Source organism: Somniosus microcephalus, chromosome 5, assembly GCF_052327205.1.
Source record: "Somniosus microcephalus isolate GS21.2 chromosome 5, FLI_Smic_1.0, whole genome shotgun sequence".
In the NCBI taxonomy this organism is placed as follows: Eukaryota; Metazoa; Chordata; class Chondrichthyes; order Squaliformes; family Somniosidae; genus Somniosus; species Somniosus microcephalus.
Genome location: NC_140991.1, coordinates 319,642,706 through 319,662,265, shown reverse-complemented (window position 1 = coordinate 319,662,265; position 19,560 = coordinate 319,642,706). Strand labels below are relative to the sequence as shown.

The window sequence follows — 19,560 nt, the reverse complement described above, 5'->3', positions numbered from 1 at the left end:
GTGTCGAGAGCTTCGGGTTTTCCAACCTTCAATTCAATTCAACGGAACTTAATGGGGATCCCCTTGTGCGATCTGCTGTGTCGTCAACAGGCTGTCTAAGCAGCCAATCAAATGGCAGAATTCTGACACAACAAACAAAGGAGTGAGTAAGCTCTTTCAAAATGCTAACTTTTTAAAATAGTTAGAGAGCAAAAGAAAGACTGGGGCTCTCACATGGGGAGAAGACAAACCTGAAATAAAGATGAACAAACTTAAAAAAAATAAAAATAAAAAAAATGTTTTTGAAAAGGTTCTTAAAAGTTTTTTTTTTTTTTAAATGGACAAATTTCACACTGCACAAAATTAAAATTAGTTTTCCGGGCCATTAACATTTATACCTAATCCCTTTGGGTCCAACATTTAGTAACAGCGGTGTTACTGCAGAGGAGACAACGTTTTCCTCAGTTTCCTTGATTTCAGTGATTTCACTGATTGCTGGCTTGGCGGGGGGGGTTGGTGGAACAGGCAGGGGGTGCACAGGGGGGTAGGAGGGGGGGCGGGGGGAGGTTGGTGGGGGGGCAGGCGGTGGGGTTGGTAGGGGGTGCAGGCGGTGGGATTGGGACAGGCGAAGGGAGCGGCGGGCGGTGGGCAGGTTGTGTGGTTGGTGGGGGGTGCAGGCGGGGGGGTTGGTGGGACAGGCAGGGGGAGGGTGCAGGCGGTGGGAGGGGGCGGGCCGGGCCAGGGGGGGTTGTCAGGTGGGGGCGGCAGGAGGGGGGGGGTTGGTGGAGGGGACAGGCGGGAGGGGGGGCAGGCGCGGGGGTGTTGGGGGGAGGGGGTACAGCGCAGCCAGTGTCAGAGCAGTGAATGACAGACCGCAACTTCAGGATTTCCATGTTGAGCTGCGCCGGCGCCAAATCCCGAAGTTTCGGTGAGTTTCAAAGGCGGAATGATGGCAAACGCTGCCAGTTCACCGTCATCCGGACCGCAAATTCCGGCTCATTGTATTTACCGTACAAAGGTTGGGGACCCTGTAGTTGAGTGTCTTTGCTTCCCATGAACTTATAAAAAATGTTTAAACTCGCTGGCAGAGGCGAATTGGGTATCGGGGAAATTTTCCGAGCGCCCCCATGAATGGTTCCCTATCATCCCGGGCGATGTGCTCTCTGATCCACCACCACCTCCGAGAAATCGAAGGTGGTCAATTCGATATAATCTGAAACAAAAGCTAAAAATGCTGGAAATACTCAATGTCTGGGAGGGTTGGCAACAGCCGTGCCACACGCACCCTGGGAGCTGAAGGGTGGCGATTTAAACAACATTTCACCTTCCAGTTCAAGTCAAAATGACAGTGTCGGAAAAAAAATATTCAGAAGGGTGGGTGGCGGTGGGTGAGCGAGCAAGTCCTAGCAGTGGTTTCCAACCACTTCAGTCCCAAAATAATCTGCTAATTCCCCCACAAGTAGGCTAGACTTAGGAAAAGACACAGTGAAATTCGGGAGGAGGGGAGACAAATGAAAGAAGGAACTAGGAGCACAGGAACGTCGGAGAAGGAAGAGGCCATTTAGCCCCTCGCGCCTGTTCTGCCATTCAATGAGATCATGGCTGATTGGAGTAACTAAGTTACAAGTACCTACCTAAGATGGTTACTGCTGCAGCCAAAATACTGCCTACGGTGCTCTGGCAGGATGCAGCGCAACCTCACCTGTTAATGTGAACCTTCCCCTGCCCGAGCCTATTGGCCTGCCCACCAGAGCGCCATCTCCCGTCACAGATGCATTGGCGCTGCCCATCAACTGTACCACTTATTTTCTCCCGGCTTGCGCGCAGCAGTGCCTGGGAGATCTAGCCTCCATTCCGGGTGACTCCCAGACAATCCAGGAGGGTTTTGGCAAACCTCCTGCTTTTTTACAGCTCGCCACGTTGAAAAGCCGTGTAGAATTTGTAGCCCGTTCACTGACGCTCCCAGTGGTCCTGAATCAGTTGCCAGATTCCACTGAACTCGGTGCGCCCACTCAGTTGCTGTTGCCATGTACTTTGTAGTTGCTAGGACGATGTCATCATGGCTGGTCTGCCAAGAGAACATAACAATCGGGCTTTCCCTGGTGCTGTGCTAATATATAATGGCTTCTTCATCTTTGTAAAACTGTTGCAACAATATTGGTTTAGGAAGATGGGACTGAAAAAATTATTTCTGCATTTTGAATGCGCATGAACGTGTTTCACAGAAAAGCAGGTTTGCACATCATTTTAAAGCTTTCCCCTCAATCTCACTTCACTTCAATTTTGCCTTTTTGACCTCTTAAATCTAGTTTTCTTCCTATTCTACTTTCTCTAATTTGTAGAAAGGGGCTGCACTTGGAATTGAATGAGGTGGTGATATTGATTGTCACCCTGGCTTTCTCTCAGTGTAGAATTTTACAGCACAGGAGGAGTCCATTCGGCCCATCGTGCCTGTGCCGGCTCTTTGAAAGAGCTCTCCAGTTGACTCAGAGACAAGGGTCCTCAATTTAAATAAAGGAAACTACGATGGTCTGAGGAGCGAGTTGGGTAGGATTGAGTGGGGAATGGCGCTCAAAGGGTTGACGGTGGATAGGCAATGGCAAACATTCAAAGACCGAATGGATGAGCTACAGAATTTGTTCATCCCAGTTTGGCATAAAAATAAAACAAAAAAGGTGACTCAACCGTGGCTAACAAGGGAAATTAGGGATAGCATAAGATCCAAGGAGAGGACATATAAATTGGCTAGAAAAAGCAATAATCCTGAGGATTGGGAGCAGTTTAGGAGTCAACAAAGGAGGACAAAGGGATTAATTAAGAAAGGGAAAATAGAATGAGAGTAAGCTAGCAGGGAACATAAAAACTGACTGTAAAAGCTTTTATAGATATGTGAAGAGAAAAAGATTAGTGAAGTCAAGCATAGGTCCCTTACAGTCAGAATCAGGGGAATTTATAATGGGAAACAAGGAAATGGCAGACCAACGAAATACATACTTTGGTTCTGTCTTCACAAAGGAGGACACAAATAACCTCCCAGAGATGCCGGGGAACATAGGGTCTGATGAAAGAGAGGAACTGAAAGAAATCAGTATTTGTAGAAAAATGGTGTTAGGAAAGTTGATGGGACTGAAGGCCGATAAATCCCCAGGGCCTGATGGTCTACCTCCCAGGGTACTTAAGGAAGTGGCCCTAGAGATAGTAGATGCATTACTGGTCATCTTCCAGAACTCGATAGACTCTGGAACGGTACCCATGGATTGGAGGGTAGCTAATGTTACCCCACTATTCAAAAAAGGTGGTAGAGAAAAAGCGGGGAATTATAGACTGTTAAGCCTGACATCGGTAGTGGGGAAAATGCTAGAGTCTATTATAAAAGATGTAATAGCAGAGCACTTGGAAAGCAGTGACAGGATCGGACAAAGTCAACATGGATTTACAAAAGGTAAATCGTGCTTGACTAATCTGCTGGAATTTTTTGAGGATGTAACTGGTAAAATAGGTAAGGGAGAGCCAGTGGATGTGGTGTATTTGGACTTTCAGAAGGCTTTCGATAAGGTCCCACACAAGAGATTAGCGTGCAAAATTAAGGCACATGGGATTGCGGGCAAGGTATTGACTTGGATAGAGAACTGGTTGGCGGACAGAAAGCAAAGAGTTGGAATAAACGGGTCGTTTTCCGAGTGGCAGGCAGTGACTAGTGGGGTACCGCAAGGATCGGGCCTAGGACCCCAGCTGTTCACAATATATATTAATGATCTGGACGAGGGAATTGGATGTAATATCTCCAAATTTGCAGACGACACAAAGCTGGGCGGGAGGGTAAGCTGCGAGGAGGATGTCGGGAAACTCCAGTACGATTTGGACAGGTTGGGTGATTGGGCAGAAACATGGCAAATGCACTATAATGTGGATAAATGTGAGGTTATCCACTTTGGTGGCAAAAACAGGAAGGCAGATTATTATTTGAATGGCAATAGATTGGGAGAAGGGGAAGTGCAAAGAGACCTGGGTGTCCTTGTGCACCAGTCGCTGAAGGTAAGCATGCAGGTGCAGCAGGCGGTTAACAAGGCAAATGGTATGTTGGCCTTCGTAGCGAGAGGGTTCGAGTACAGGAACAAGGATGTCTTGCTACAGTTGTACAGGGCCTTGGTGAGACCGCACCTTGAGTATTGTGTGCAGTTTTGGTCACCTTACCTGAGGAAGGACATTCTTGCCATGGAGGGAGTGCAGCGAACATTCACCAGGCTGATACCTGGGATGGCAGGAATGACGTATGAGGAGAGATTGTGTCGATTGGGCTTATACTCACTGGAGTTTAGAAGATTGAGAGGGGATCTCATCGAAACCTATAAAATTCTGTCAGGTCTGGACAGACTAGATGCAGGAAGGATGTTTCTGATGGCCGGGGAGTCCAGAACCAGGGGTCACAGTCTAAGGATAAGGGGTAAGCCATTTAGGACTGAAATGAGGAGGAATTTCTTCACCCAGAGAGTGGTGGACCTGTGGAATTCTCTGCCACAGAGGGCGGTGGAGGCCAGTTCATTAAATATATTCAAGAAAGAGTTGGATATATTTCTTGAGGCTGAAGGGATCAAGGGATATAGGGAGAAGGCAGGGACAGGGTACTGAATTTGGATGATCAGCCATGATCACATTGAATGGTGGAGCAGGCTCGAAGAGCCGAATGGCCTACTCCTGCTCCTATCTTCTATGTTTCTAGTCCCACTCTCTTTCCCCACAGCCCTGCAACATTTTCCTTTTGAAGTATCTATCCAATTCCCTTTCTGAAAGTTACAATTGAATCTGCTCAGATGGAGGAGGAAGGAATTTCTTGTTTGGTGCAGATTTGGGGGGACAATTATGATGAGATTTCAAACACGCTGTAGAATGTGACAATTCGGTTTGTTATCAAAACCAGCGTCAGCCGTCCAAAAAAGTACATCCCTTTTACATTTGATTTTTTTCTTTTAGTAGTCAAATATATTTGCAGCAGAAGACACAAGTGGCAAGACAAAAAAGTTTATAAACTGCATTGTATCCAAGGCTCCCATTGTGAAGAACTTTCGGATGTTTTCTGTAAAACGTGTGATTTATAAATGCTAATTTTTGGTATATTGCATCTGAAATTTAACAAATGAAAAGTTTTGGTCAGATTTTTCAAATTGAATTTCCTAAAAATTCTTTGCATTTTATTGGCCTCAAAAGTGAGACCACACCTGGAGTATTGTGGACAGTTTTAGTCTCCTTGCCTAAGGAAGGATATACTTGCCATAGAGGGAGTGCAACAAAGGTTCACCAGACTGGTTCCTGGGATGGGGGGGATTGTCCTATGAGGAGAGATTGAGTAGACTAGGCCTATATTCTCAAGAGTTTAGAAGAATGAGAGGTGATCTCATTGAAACATACACAATTCTTACAGGGCTTGACAGGGTCGATGCAGGGAGGATGTTTCCCCATGGTTGGGGAGTCTAGAACCAGGGGTCACAGACTCAGAATAAGGGGTCGGCCATTTAGGACTGAGATGAGGAGGAATGTCTTCACTCAGAGGGTGGTGAACCTTTGGAATTCTGTACCCCAGAGGGCTGTGGAGGCTCAGTCGTTGAGTCTATTCAAGACAGAGATCGATAGATTTTTGGATATTAAGGGAATCGAGGGATATGGGGATAGTGCAGGAAAGTGGAGTTGAGGTCGAAGATCAGCCATGATACTGAATGTCGGAGCAGGCTCGAGGGGCCGAATGGCCGATTCCTGCTCCTAATTCTTATGTTATGTTCTTAAAAGTGAGGCTATCTGCCAGTATCAGAAAGGAAACCACCTCGGTAAAGCTCCAATATATTGGCCCAGAAGTTGCTGTATAAACAACAGCGAGTTCACAGCGCGTGCCGAGTTGCATATTGCTACAAGTTGCTGGACGATTTGATCCTCTCGGCCGTTAGCCTCGCAATGACGGGATCGCACCTTCAACCTGCCCGTGTGTTTCAAGAAATTGCTGGATTTGCGCCATAAATACGAATTAAACTCGCCACAAAGTTAGAGCTGTAATTTCAGGGCATAAGCACCCTGCTAATGGGGTGATTTATGGTCCTGACATGCCGCTCAACATTGGAGGCCATTCGAAAGGGAACAGTTGAAACTGGACACTCTCTCCTGCAGGTAGTAATTTGTTCCTCGGAGTTAAAAAAAAAAAAAAAAAAAAAAAAAAAAAATTACTTTTTCTTTCTGGTTCTCTTTTTTTCCTCTCTCGCAATCCAATCTTTCTTTCCCTCTTTATTTTTCTTTCTGTTTCTAATTTGACTCTAATTCACCCTATTTCCTCTGTTGTACGCTCTGCTTCTTTCTCTGTCCTTAAATGTCATTAGTTAAGGAGATAGATTATTGGTTCACTTGTTCACCGCGATTCCAGATGCCCTGTTGACCTCACCGTGCCGTTATCAATTCGCATTTCCAGCAATTTGCACCGCGAAAATAATTGGAGCTGAAAGGTCAGGAGAATGCAACTGGCGGCGCTCGCTGCGAGATGCCCCGCTCCAGCAAGCTCTGGGCAGTGATAACTCGGTGCAAAAACTGCTTGCTCAAAGAAATTGGGCTGATAGAGCGGTTTAATTCATCCTTTGTATGCTTGAGTTCATACATTTCAGGGCTGGACAAATTTGTTGCTGAGCCAACTGGTATATCGCAGAAAACAATGGATTCAAGGAAGTGTGTATGAATGACTTTCTTTCTGAAGCTTTCCAAATTAATTACCATTCTGCCCATTATAAGCTTATGACTCCTGGAGTTATGTCTAGACAATTATATTTTTGGTATTATTGACAGCAGTTCCTGAATAATCTCTTTATTGTCTGATTTAGAATAGCAGTAGTCACTAATCATGCCACAGAACCAGTCACTTTAAAGGCAGCCCTTTGTAAACTGATAATAACTTGCATTCTTTACAGTCAGTAAGACACATTAATCTGAACTTCTTACTTTATGATCTGCTGAATAATTTTCTGCGTGTGTGTGTTTTGAAGATCTGTAATATTGTTACGTCAGTGAATTAAATAACTGGGTTACGAAAGTGCGGGGGAATCAGATGGGGTTCCTGCTCTTATTCACAATGCAGGGAAGCAGGTGAGAATAGGGTCAGGCCTGGTTATGGTGGCACCGTCGCAAATATCCTCCCACTGTGCAGGCTCCGTGTATACAATGTGAATGCTTGTGTTATGGTTGGGCAGATAGGTATGGTGTTGGGGTTCTCGATAATCAAGGAGATTAGCTTTTGTATCCTAATCTTGACACGTGTCAGTATGGTGAGCCTTTTCGCAGAGCCTCTTATCTAAGGAAGGCTATACTTGCCTTAGCGGCGGTGCAACAGAGGTTCACTAGATTGATTTCTGGGATGAGAGGGTTGTCCTTTGAGGAGAGATTGAGTAGATTGGGCCGATACTCTCTGGAGTTTAGAAGAATGAGAGGTGATCTCATTGAAACAGAAAAGATTCTGAGGGGGATTGACAGGGTAGATGCTGAGAGGCTGTTTCCCCTGGCTGGAGAGTCTAGAACTAGGGGTCACAGTCTCAGGATAAGGGGTCGGCCATTTAGGACTGAGATGAGGAGGAATTTCTTCACTCAGGGTGGTGAATCTTTGGAATTCTCTGCCCCAGAGGGCTGTGGATGCTGAGTCGTTGAGTATATTCAAGGCTGAGATCGATAGATTTTTGGACTCATGGGGAATCGAGGGATATGGAGATCGGGCGGGAAAGTGGAGTTGAGGTCGAAGATCAGCCATGATCTTATTGAATGGCGGAGCAGGCTCGAGGGGCCGAGTGGTCTACTCCCGTTCCTATTTCTTTTCTTGTGTTCTAAAAATTTACTTCGTAGAGCGTAAGAATGGGGGCAAACTACCACCAGCTGAAAGCACAGAAGTGAATCAGAGTTTTGCTTCTTCACGGATAGTGTTGGTGCTGAAAAATTGAGAAAGGCTTTGGTAAACAATGGTGATAATGGGTTCCTGGGATTCACTGTAGCTTTAACTTTCTCTCCCCCTGCTCTGCCCCGCCCCCATGCCTAGCCCCATTCCCCGTTGTACCCTAGTTTCTCAGATCTTGATTGAACCATCCATTTCCATTCTAAATAGCTGGCCCTGATCTCTCGATATGGGACATGAGAGAGTGCTGATTATGACCTCATGCTTAAAGTATTCAAAGTACTACAGTTTAAATTCCTTTTGGACTGCATGAAACTATTGCAGAAACATGCCCACAATAATCCTTTCTGAATTAATGGCAGATTCACAGACTACTTTGCCAGAATGCGGCCCTCAGACTTTGCTCTTGTGTTTTGGGCATTGCTTTTATGTTCAAATCCAGAATTCTCAAAGTTCTTATAAAGCCTCTTCCTCAAACAGATAAATTTTAAGCTGAAATGATTTGCCACAGGTTATTTCTGATCTTAAAAAAAAGACGCACATTCTTTCTAAATGTAATCATGATGGGGGTTCATCAATTTAAATGAGAACTGAATTGGACCAAACCTGATGCGGTTTTGTTTTGTTTTAGTCTTGCGGAGGTTCCTTATTAATTCAGGCATCAGTCGTAAGGAGTTTAAAAAAATAACCAGCAAGTCACAATCCTGTTCTAAACGTAACTCGAAGCAAATGTTGCCGCTTTCGTCAGTTTTCTGCAAGGTTTGAGGAAGAAGCCAAATACTTTCAAATAAATATAGAATGTGCTTTGTTTAGTTATTCAAATGCAGGGAGCCTTGTAACTATTTGAGGAGCTGTAACTGCTCGAGTGCTGTTTGGAACTTCCAACTTCCAAGAGATATAGTTCAGAGTAATGCAGCTCTCACGGGTGAGAACGCCAAGAAAAGAAACACTGTAGGTATAAAAGTTAGTCTTTTCAAGAAGCTAGATAGCTGGATTTCTAAATTTGTTTATATGGGGTGCACATAATCATTGACGCTCCATAAGTATGTAGACTCGCAACCCCCAGAGATTGAGTTCAAATCCCACCCTGGCAAATGGAATGCAATAAATCTGGTGATGTGAGGCTGGCAAAATGCCAATGAATGCTGCCAAATTGTTGTAAAAACGAATTCACTGATGTTCTTCACCCATACCCATGCTACATGCTTGATTTCAATAACTATTTTCATGACCAATATCTGTGACAATTGTAATCCAGTTTTGTGCAGCACAAAGTCTCTCAGAATGTACTTTGGGTGGGGGACCTCAATGTCCATCACCGAGTGGCTCGGTAATACCATCACTGACTTAGCTGGCTGGGTCTTGAAGGACATAGCTACCAGAGTGCTGAGAGAACCAACAATAGGGCAGGTGGTGAGAGAACCAACAATGGGGCAGGTGGTGAGAGAACCAACAATGGGAAGGTGGTGAGAGAACCAACAAGAGGGCAGGTGGTGAGAGAACCAACAAGAGGGCAGGTGGTGAGAGAACCAACAAGAGGGCAGGTGGTGAGAGAACCAACAATAGGGAAGGTGGTGAGAGAACCAACAAGAGGGAAGGTGGTGAGAGAACCAACAATAGGGCAGGTGGTGAGAGAACCAACAAGAGGGCAGGTGGTGAGAGAACCAACAATAGGGCAGGTGGTGAGTGAACCAACAATGGGGCAGGTGGTGAGAGAACCAACAAGAGGGCAGGTGGTGAGAGAACCAACAATAGGGCAGGTGGTGAGAGAACCAACAATGGGGCAGGTGGTGAGAGAACCAACAAGAGGGAAGGTGGTGAGAGAACCAACAATAGGGCAGGTGGTGAGAGAACCAACAAGAGGGCAGGTGGTGAGAGAACCAACAATAGGGAAGGTGGTGAGAGAACCAACAAGAGGGAAGGTGGTGAGAGAACCAACAATGGGGCAGGTGGTGAGAGAACCAACAATAGGGAAGGTGGTGAGAGAACCAACAATAGGGAAGGTGGTGAGAGAACCAACAATAGGGCAGGTGGTGAGAGAACCAACAATAGGGCAGGTGGTGAGAGAACCAACAATAGGGCAGGTGGTGAGAGAACCAACAATAGGGAAGGTGGTGAGAGAACCAACAATAGGGCAGGTGGTGAGAGAACCAACAAGAGGGAAGGTGGTGAGAGAACCAACAATAGGGCAGGTGGTGAGAGAACCAACAAGAGGGCAGGTGGTGAGAGAACCAACAATAGGGCAGGTGGTGAGAGAACCAACAATAGGGCAGGTGGTGAGAGAACCAACAAGAGGGCAGGTGGTGAGAGAACCAACAAGAGGGCAGGTGGTGAGAGAACCAACAAGAGGGAAGGTGGTGAGAGAACCAACAATAGGGCAGGTGGTGAGAGAACCAACAAGAGGGCAGGTGGTGAGAGAACCAACAATAGGGCAGGTGGTGAGAGAACCAACAATAGGGCAGGTGGTGAGAGAACCAACAAGAGGGAAGGTGGTGAGAGAACCAACAAGAGGGCAGGTGGTGAGAGAACCAACATGAGGGAAGGTGGTGAGAGAACCAACAATAGGGCAGGTGGTGAGAGAACCAACAATGGGGCAGGTGGTGAGAGAACCAACAAGAGGGAAGGTGGTGAGAGAACCAACAAGAGGGAAGGTGGTGAGAGAACCAACAAGAGGGAAGGTGGTGAGAGAACCAACAATAGGGAAGGTGGTGAGAGAACCAACAAGAGGGCAGGTGGTGAGAGAACCAACAAGAGGGAAGGTGGTGAGAGAACCAACAATAGGGCAGGTGGTGAGAGAACCAACAAGAGGGAAGGTGGTGAGAGAACCAACAATGGGGAAGGTGGTGAGAGAACCAACAAGAGGGAAGGTGGTGAGAGAACCAACAATAGGGCAGGTGGTGAGAGAACCAACAAGAGGGCATGTGGTGAGAGAACCAACAAGAGGGAAGGTGGTGAGAGAACCAACAATAGGGCAGGTGGTGAGAGAACCAACAAGAGGGAAGGTGGTGAGAGAACCAACAATGGGGAAGGTGGTGAGAGAACCAACAAGAGGGAAGGTGGTGAGAGAACCAACAATAGGGCAGGTGGTGAGAGAACCAACAAGAGGGCAGGTGGTGAGAGAACTAACAAGAGGGAAGGTGGTGAGAGAACCAACAATAGGGCAGGTGGTGAGAGAACCAACAAGAGGGAAGGTGGTGAGAGAACCAACAAGAGGGAAGGTGGTGAGAGAACCAACAATAGGGCAGGTGGTGAGAGAACCAACAAGAGGGCAGGTGGTGAGAGAACCAACAATGGGGCAGGTGGTGAGAGAACCAACAAGAGGGAAGGTGGTGAGAGAACCAACAAGAGGGAAGGTGGTGAGAGAACCAACAAGAGGGCAGGTGGTGAGAGAACCAACAAGAGGGCAGGTGGTGAGAGAACCAACAAGAGGGCAGGTGGTGAGAGAACCAACAATAGGGCAGGTGGTGAGAGAACCAACAAGAGGGAAGGTGGTGAGAGAACCAACAAGAGGGCAGGTGGTGAGAGAACCAACAATAGGGCAGGTGGTGAGAGAACCAACAAGAGGGAAGGTGGTGAGAGAACCAACAAGAGGGAAGGTGGTGAGAGAACCAACAAGAGGGAAGGTGGTGAGAGAACCAACATGAGGGGGATATTCCATTTGTCCTCGTCCTTGCCAATCTACCTGTTCCAGATGTATCGGCGTGACCACCACACTGTCCTCGTGGAGACCAAGTCCCATCTTCACACTGAGGGCACCCTCCACCATGTCGTATGGCACTACCACCATGCTAAGTGGGATAGACTAAGAACAGATCTAACAGCTCAAAACTGGGCAACCGTGAGACGCTGTTACCCACTGGCAGCAGCAGAATTGTACACCACAATTTGCAACCTCGTGGTTCAACATGTTCCTCACTCGTCGATCACCATCAAGCCAGATCGCCAACCCTGCTTCAATGAGTGTAGAAGAGCATGCCGAGAGCAGCACTAGGCATACCTGAAAATGAGGTGCCAACCTGTTGAATTGACACAACCAGGCTACTTGCAAGCAACTGATCCGGTCAAAGCTCACTTCCTAACTCCCCAAACTCTCTTCACCATCTATAAGGCACAAGTCAGGAGTGTGATGAAATACTCTCCACTTGCCTGGATGGGTGCAGCTCCAATAACACTCAAGAAGCTCAACATCATCCAGAACAAAGCAGTTTGCTTGATTGGGACCTCATCCACTAGTCTAAACATCCACCCTGGCGTACAGTGGCTGCAGTGTGTACTACTGCAGCACCCCACCAAGGATTCTTTGGCAGCACCTCCACCCCCTGGAAGGACAGGGGCAGCAGGTGCATGGGAACCCACCACCTCCACCTCCAGTACCATCCTGACTTGGAGATATAGCGCCGTTCTTTCATTGTCGCAGGGTCAAAGTCCTGGAACTCCCTACCTAACAACGTTGTGGGAGCCTCTTCACCACACGGACTGCTGCGGTTCCAGAAGGTGGCTCACCACCACCTTCTCAGGGCAACAAGGGCTGGACGATAAATGTTGGCCTTGCCAGAGATGCCCACATCCTGGGAATGAGTTAAAAACAAATTATAGGCATGCTAATTCTTTGGCTAAAATGCATGCAAGTTCTGGAGTTAAGGACAAAGTAAATTGATCATTTTAAGTTAAAGAAGGAACAGCTGATCAACAACAGATATACATTCTAAGCTGCTCCAACTCACAGAATCTTGACCTAAATTCTGCACTACTTTCAATGAATTGGTTAAGACCCACAGCAGTCTACTGCAAGCCTGTTGTCAGAGAGAGGAATAATGTTTTATCATCAACTGTTGCGGAGCTTCAGCTGATCTTTATGTCATGCTATGTGTCTCTTGCTACAGTTGTACAGGGCCTTGGTGAGACCACACCTGGGTTACTGTGCACAGTCTGGTCTCCTTATCTGAGGTAGGACATACTTGCCTTCGAGGCAGTGCAACGAAGGTTCACTAGGTTGATCCTTGGGGTGAGAGGGTTGTCCTACGAGGAGAGATTGTGTAGATTGGGCCTATGCTCTCTGGAAAAGATACGAGACTCCCAAAACACGCACTCTACTCGGAGCTCCGGCATGGTAAGAGAGCCCCAGGTGGGCAGAGGAAACGCTTCAAGGACACCCTCAAAGCCTCCTTGAAAAAGTGTAACATCCCCATCGACACCTGGGAATCCCTGGCCCAAGACCGCACAAAGTGGAGGAGAAGCATCCGGGAAAGCGCCGAACACCTCGAGCCTCTCCGTCGGGAGCAAGCGGAAGCCAAGCGGAAGGAGTGCACGTCAACCCAAGCACCCCACCCACCCGCCCCTTCAACCACCGTCTGCCCCACCTGTGACAGAGACTGTAGGTCCCGCATTGGACTCCTCAGTCACCTGAGAACTCATTTTTAATGTGGAAGCAAGTCATCCTCGGTTCTGAGGGACTGCCTAAGAAGAAGACGACTCTCGAGTGTAGAAGAATGAGAGGTGATCTCATTGAAACATGTAAGATTCTGAGGGGGATTGACAGCGTAGATGCTGAGAGGTTGTTTCCCCTGTCTGGAGAGTCTACAACTAGGGGTCACAGTCTCAGGATAAGGGGTCGGCCATTTAGGACTGAGATGAGGAGGAATTTCTTCACTCAGGGTGGTGAATCTTTGGAATTCTCTGCCCCAGAGGGCTGTGGAGGCTCAGTCATTGAGTATATTCAAGGCTGAGATCGATAGATTTTTGGACTCTAGGGGAATCGAGGGATATGGGGATCGGGCGGGAAAGTGGAGTTGAGATTGATGATCAGCCATGATCTTATTGAATGGTGGAGCAGGCTCGAGCGGCCGGATGGCCGACTCCTGCTCCTAATTTTTATGTTCTTAAGTAACTAGGGAAATGTTGATAACTGAGTTCTTTACATTCTTATTTCTTTACAACATTTAGGTGCATTGAATATCAGTAAATATGTGTAACTTGTTGATGTATGTAAACCTGTCACATTTTGAACTGGAATTAAAACAAACTTTGAAAAGATTGAATGTAATTGTTAAATTTATTCCCTGTATTGCAGGCAAATTAAACACAGCATTTTTAAAATTTACTATGTAAAAGCTACCTCAATAGTTATGCTTTTTTTTTCTTCTCACCCACCCTCAGTAGATGGGAGCAGAGGTAGTTTATCTGCAAAAAAAAAAAACCCGACACTTACCCATGCGATTTAAGATCTTTGCTTTTACTGATGGAGACTCAGAATTAAAATTCCCCAATGGCACTGACCTTTGTCCTTTACCTCTGATTCCTAACTTCAAGGATCATGGAGGAAGATTGGAGCTCAGCGCCACAAGTATGCTTTTGTTTTATTCATTCACAGGATGTGGACATTACCGGCAAGGCCAGCATTGATTGCCCATCCCTACTTGGCCAACCGAGTGTCTCGCTCGGCCATTTCAGAGGGCAGTTAAGAGCTAACCACATTGCTGTGGGTCTGGAGTCACATATAGGCCAGACTGGGTAAGGACAGTAGATTTCCTTCCCTGAAGGACATTGGTGAACCAGTTGGGTTTTTATGACAATCCGACAGTCACTGACACTAGCTTTTTATTCAAGATTTATTTAATTAATTGACTTTAAATTCCCCAGCTGCTGTGGTGGGACTTGAACTCCGGGTCATTAGCCCAGGCCTCTGGATTACTCGCCACTGTGCTACTGTATCCTTTGTGTAATATGGAGCAGAATTCCGCTTACTTTTTTTTACAATTCTAACTCTAGAAATGACAACAGTCTCACCTCTTGCATCCAATTTTCTTTCATCAGTAACAATGAAATTTGTTCGTCCGTTGTCGTTAATGAGTTGCAGCAGACTGCAGGAAGTAAAAGCCTGCAAGCATCAAGTGTTCAGACGGAAAGCACCCGGCAACTCAAATCCTACAAATTAGGTAAGGTAAAGATTCCCATCATTTGCAGAGCTCCTTCCATTACATTTACTTCAGAGTAATGAGAGGGAGAGCGAAAATGATTTTCAGTTTTTGAAACGATAAGATTTGACTGATCAGTTTACATAGGTCTTTGGAGTTGGGAGCGGGATGGTCGGACAGGAGGGATGGAAATTGTAAAGTCTGTGGGTTGTTTAGTTAATTAATACACAGACTACCAGAGTAACTTAAAACAGGACTTTACTATTCGAAGGTCAGGGCGAATCTGCCCAATAAATCCTGACACAACACTTATATACTGGTGTGGTCACCGTCGGTATTACAGTATACAGAAGCCAAAGAAAGTAGTGGCACACCTAAAATAGTTCTCTTAAAGGTGAACGGTTACATACAATAGTTCTCTTAAAGGTAGACGGGTACATACACTACAATCCTCCCTTTTTAGCTTACAACATACTTATTCCCCATTAAACATAACATATAATCAACTTCATGTAAAACAATTCACAGATATAGTCTCTGCGGGAAACAGTTCACAGATTCAGTCTCTGCGGGAACAGTTCACAGATTCAGTCTCTGGTCTTGACTCGGTCCGAACAACATCTCTGTGGTGTAGCCAGTTCACATTTCTAGCGTGACTCATCCAATAGTCTTTCCCTTGGCTTAACAGCTTGAACTTCCGTCCTGCTGAACCAGCAGTGCTGACTTTTACAAACAGCTGGACTGCCTTGGTAATTTTTCCTACTTTCCAACTGATTTGGCCCCCTTCGTAGGGCCCACGTGCATGATCTGATAGAAGTGATAATGATTTAGAGGGTTATCATCTTCTGCTTCGTCTTTTTCTTTTCTGCTTCTTGGAGACTCTCGGGGCTCCCTTATCCGCTGCCAGCTGTAGCGCCACCATCTCCCTATGTTCCTTAGACTTTAAGTGCTTCATCCTGATTTCTGCACTTTGGGAGTTTTCATCACAAGCTGGGCAGACCAAGTCATCGTAATATTCCGTGTCACTCAACAGGTCATGGTAATATTTGGTGTCGTCCTGAGCTAGTCTAGCGAGAGGGCCTGCTACTTCTTCCTTACCCAACTGGACGTTAGCCGACTGTTGTTCCCTCCCTAGACATCTTTCCTGAAGAGACTTCTTCATGCGTTCATATTCATCCCGCTCTTCCTGGGTTTCCTGCCAATCCTTCACTAATGACCTCATTTGTGATTCCAATACTTCCCCTTCCATCGGGGATTGATTGATCAGGCTATTCAATCCTTCTACTGGAGCAGCTGTTTCAACATTCTGTAGTTCACATTGACGTGATTCAGCGTACTTTCGGCAGCCCCGTAAAATCTGTGTTGCAACCTCAACTATTCCCCAAACTTTTGAGAGCTCCGAACCCCTTCCCTTTGAAGATTGAAGCTCGTGTTCAAATGGTTCCCATTGCAGAGTCTTGTCTCTCAGCATATGAAGGAGTTGGCTGACCGTTAACTCTTCCACGGGGACCCTGTGGATCAGAGTCTTCTCCATTTCCTCCACCTTTTCCTCCAATGCTTTCACCTTTTTTTCCTCTTGTACTTTGGCTTTAAGTGCTCGGAGAAGTTGCGCCTTGAAGCTCTCTAGCTCATGTTCAGGGGCCATTCTTACAGTCTCTGTGTTTCTTACAGTTGCCTTTTCTTTCACTGAAAGAATTCCCAGTTGAATCTGTTCTTCAAGTTGTTGAACCTCGGTCATTGCCGCCTCATATTTGTCTTGGGTTTCCTTCAATATTTTTATGAGTTCTTGGACATCTTGACTTTCATGTTCTGCCATGTCTTTCACCTCTAATTTCTCATCTATGGATGGAACTTCTACCGATGAGTCTGTCTTGGCCTTGAGCTCATCAAGAATTTCCTGCAGCCTTTGGACTTCTTGCTCATGTTCAACCTTCAGTTGCTCATATGCTTCCACTGAAACTAGCTTTTCGGAGGTTGCCGAGTTAACCCCCTCCAGGATTGTAGCCTGGGCCTGTTCATACTGTTCCTTCAACTTCTCAAACTCTGCTTGTAAGGAGTTGTAGAGAAGAACTGGAATAAAATCCTGGCTTCCTGAAGATTCCTCTTCATTTGCTTCTTTCTGCAAATATTCTAACTCCTGAGCATCATAAGGGAGATGTGATCGGTGATTGGTCACGATGGCTCTATGGTCGCTCTCTGCTTGAGCTAGCTGCTTCTGTTGTCTTTCCAGATTCTCCCATTCGGTGTCATAGAACTTTTTCATTGTTTTCATCTCTTGTACGAGACGGTAACTCAATTGTTCTAATTGTTGTCGTAATTTGAAATAAAGTTGAGTCTGAGCTCGGTGTTCTTCCGTCATGGATATGTCCTTAAACTGAACAGACTCAGAATTCTCTGTCAAACTATGTTGTCGTTGTTCGGTGGAGATCTGTTCTGAAACTTTGTTCTTCTCTGGAGCATAAGCCTTTCTGCATGCCTTCGTTTTTCCAACCTTAGTCGGCAAGTCCATTTTAGCCTTGTCTTTCACATTTGGGTTGGTCTTATCGTCATCCGATTCAGAATCTGAGCTGATTGTCTGCACCGAGTCCTCACTCGTTATGGCTTTTAGATAGTGCCATTCCATGTCTATTTTCTTGATCTACTCCCGTCCTAGAAGTGGTGGTCCTCCCTCAGGTAGTACGTATAAGTTCATTCTTGGGTGTTCTTTACCCCTATCTCTCACCTTGACTCTTATCTTTCCCATGGGGTATACTTTATGCCCCGTGTATGTCTGCAATACGAACTTGGTATCTCTTAAGGGTATATGTGAGAATAGCTGGTGGTAATCCCTTCGATTTATGACTGATAGAGCTGATCCAGTGTCCAACTCCATTTTCACTTGGACTCCAGCTATTTTTAGCATGACCCAGATAGTTTGTAGGTCAGCTTCCTTACTCACATTGTGAATTCTCAGACTACCCAGCTCCTGGCCGTTTGGGTCTGAGTCCGAATTCTGTTTGTCTGAACTCTTCTCAGCCACCTTGTGTACCTTGTTGTACTTTTCCTGTGATGGCTTCCTTTGGTTGTTGGTCCTTTGGTTGTTGGTCTTCTTCCCTGACCGGCATACCTTAGCTATGTGACCCAGTTTGCCACATTTCCTACATTCCTGGTTCTTAAACCAGCATTGGTTCTGGTCGTGTGTTGTCTTCCCACAACGATAGCATTTTGTTGTTGTCGAGGTAATTTGATCCACACTGAGTGCCGCTGTCTTTAGCTGCATTTCCGCAGTTCCCTTCGCTGCGGCTTCGTGCGATGCTGCAATAAGGACAGCCCTGTCAAGTGTAATATAGCAAAATACTGCAGATGTTGGAAATCCGAAATAACAACAGAAAATGCTGGAAAAACTCAGCAAGTCAGGCAACATCCGTGGAGAGAAATTTGAGTTGACGTTTCGGGTTTGACCCTTCTTCAAAACTGGAGAGAAAAGGAACTAGATCGAAGGCAGGGCTGCGATCGAACAAAAGAATAAAAGAACCAAAAGAAGTAAAAGAGATTAGAAGCTAGACGAGATGGTAATAGGCTGTGATTAGGTGTAAAGTGTACTGGCAGGGCAAAAGATAGCTGCCAGGTGTGAGAGAGAAACAAAAGGAAAGGGGGGGGGGGGAAAGGAAAGGAGTGGAAAAATATAAGTGAAAATGAAATAGGGGCCGAGGTTATGATCTGAAATTGTTGAACTCGATATTGAGACCGGAAGGCTGCAGACTGCCTAATCGGAAGATGAGGTGCTGTTCCTCGAGTTTACGTTGAGCTTCCGTGGAACAGTACAAGAGGCCAAGGACGGTGAGGTCCGAGTGGGAATGGAGCGGTGAATTGAAATGACAGGCGACCGGAAGCTCGGGGTCACCCTTACGGACTGAACGGAGGTGTTCCGCAAAGCGGTCACCCAATCTGCGTTTGGTCTCCCCAATGTAGAGGAGACCGCATCGTGAGCAGCGAATACAGTATACTAGATTGCGAGAAGTACAAGTAAATCGCTGTTTCACCTGGAAGGGGTGTTTGGGGCCCTGGACAGTGGGGAGGGGGGAGGTATAGGGGCAGGTGTTACATCTCCTCCGCTTGCACGGGAAGGTGCCAGGCGAAGGGGAAGGGCTGTTTGGGGTGATAGAGGAGTGGACTAGGGTGTCTCGGAGAGAGCGGTCCCTGCGGAATGCTGAAAGGGGAGGGGAGGGGAAGATATGTTTGGTGGTGGGATCACTTTGGAGGTAGCGGAAATGCCGGAGGATGATCCGTTGAATGTGGAGGCTGGTGGGGTGAAAGGTGAGGACAAGGGGAACCCTATCGTGGTTCCGGGAGGGAGGGGCAGGGGTGAGGGCAGAGGTGCGGGAGATAGAACTGACACGGTCGAGGGCAGTGTCAACCACGGTAGAGGGGAATCCTCGGTTGTGGAAAAAGGAAGACATGTCTGAAGCACTGGTGTGGAAGGTGGCATCGTCGGAGCAGATACGGCGGAGGCGGAGAAACTGGGAGAATGGAATAGAGTCCTTACAGGAAGCGGGGTGGGAGGAAGTGTAGTCCAGGTAGCTGTGGGAGTCAGTGGGCTTGTAGTAAATATTGGTCGATAACCTATCCCCAGAGATGGAGACGGAGAAGTCGAGGAAGGGAAGGGAAGAGTCAGAGATGGACCATGTGAAGGTGAGGGAAGGGTGGAAATTGGAGGCAAAGTGAATGAAATTGTCAAGTTCGGGGCGAGAGCAGGAAACTGCACCGATACAGTCATCAATG

At 46.6% G+C, this 19,560-nt stretch overlaps 1 protein-coding gene across 1 annotated transcript in view; it reads left to right on the top strand.

Annotated features, from left to right (window-relative positions):
* ulk4 (unc-51 like kinase 4) overlaps positions 1-19,560 on the top strand; it is a 585,662-nt gene that overhangs the window by 36,676 nt on the left and 529,426 nt on the right. The window contains exon 9 of the mRNA XM_085989398.1: positions 14,699-14,820. Coding sequence (XP_085845524.1) covers positions 14,699-14,820 — 122 coding nt within the window. The remainder of the gene's footprint in view (positions 1-14,698; positions 14,821-19,560) is intronic.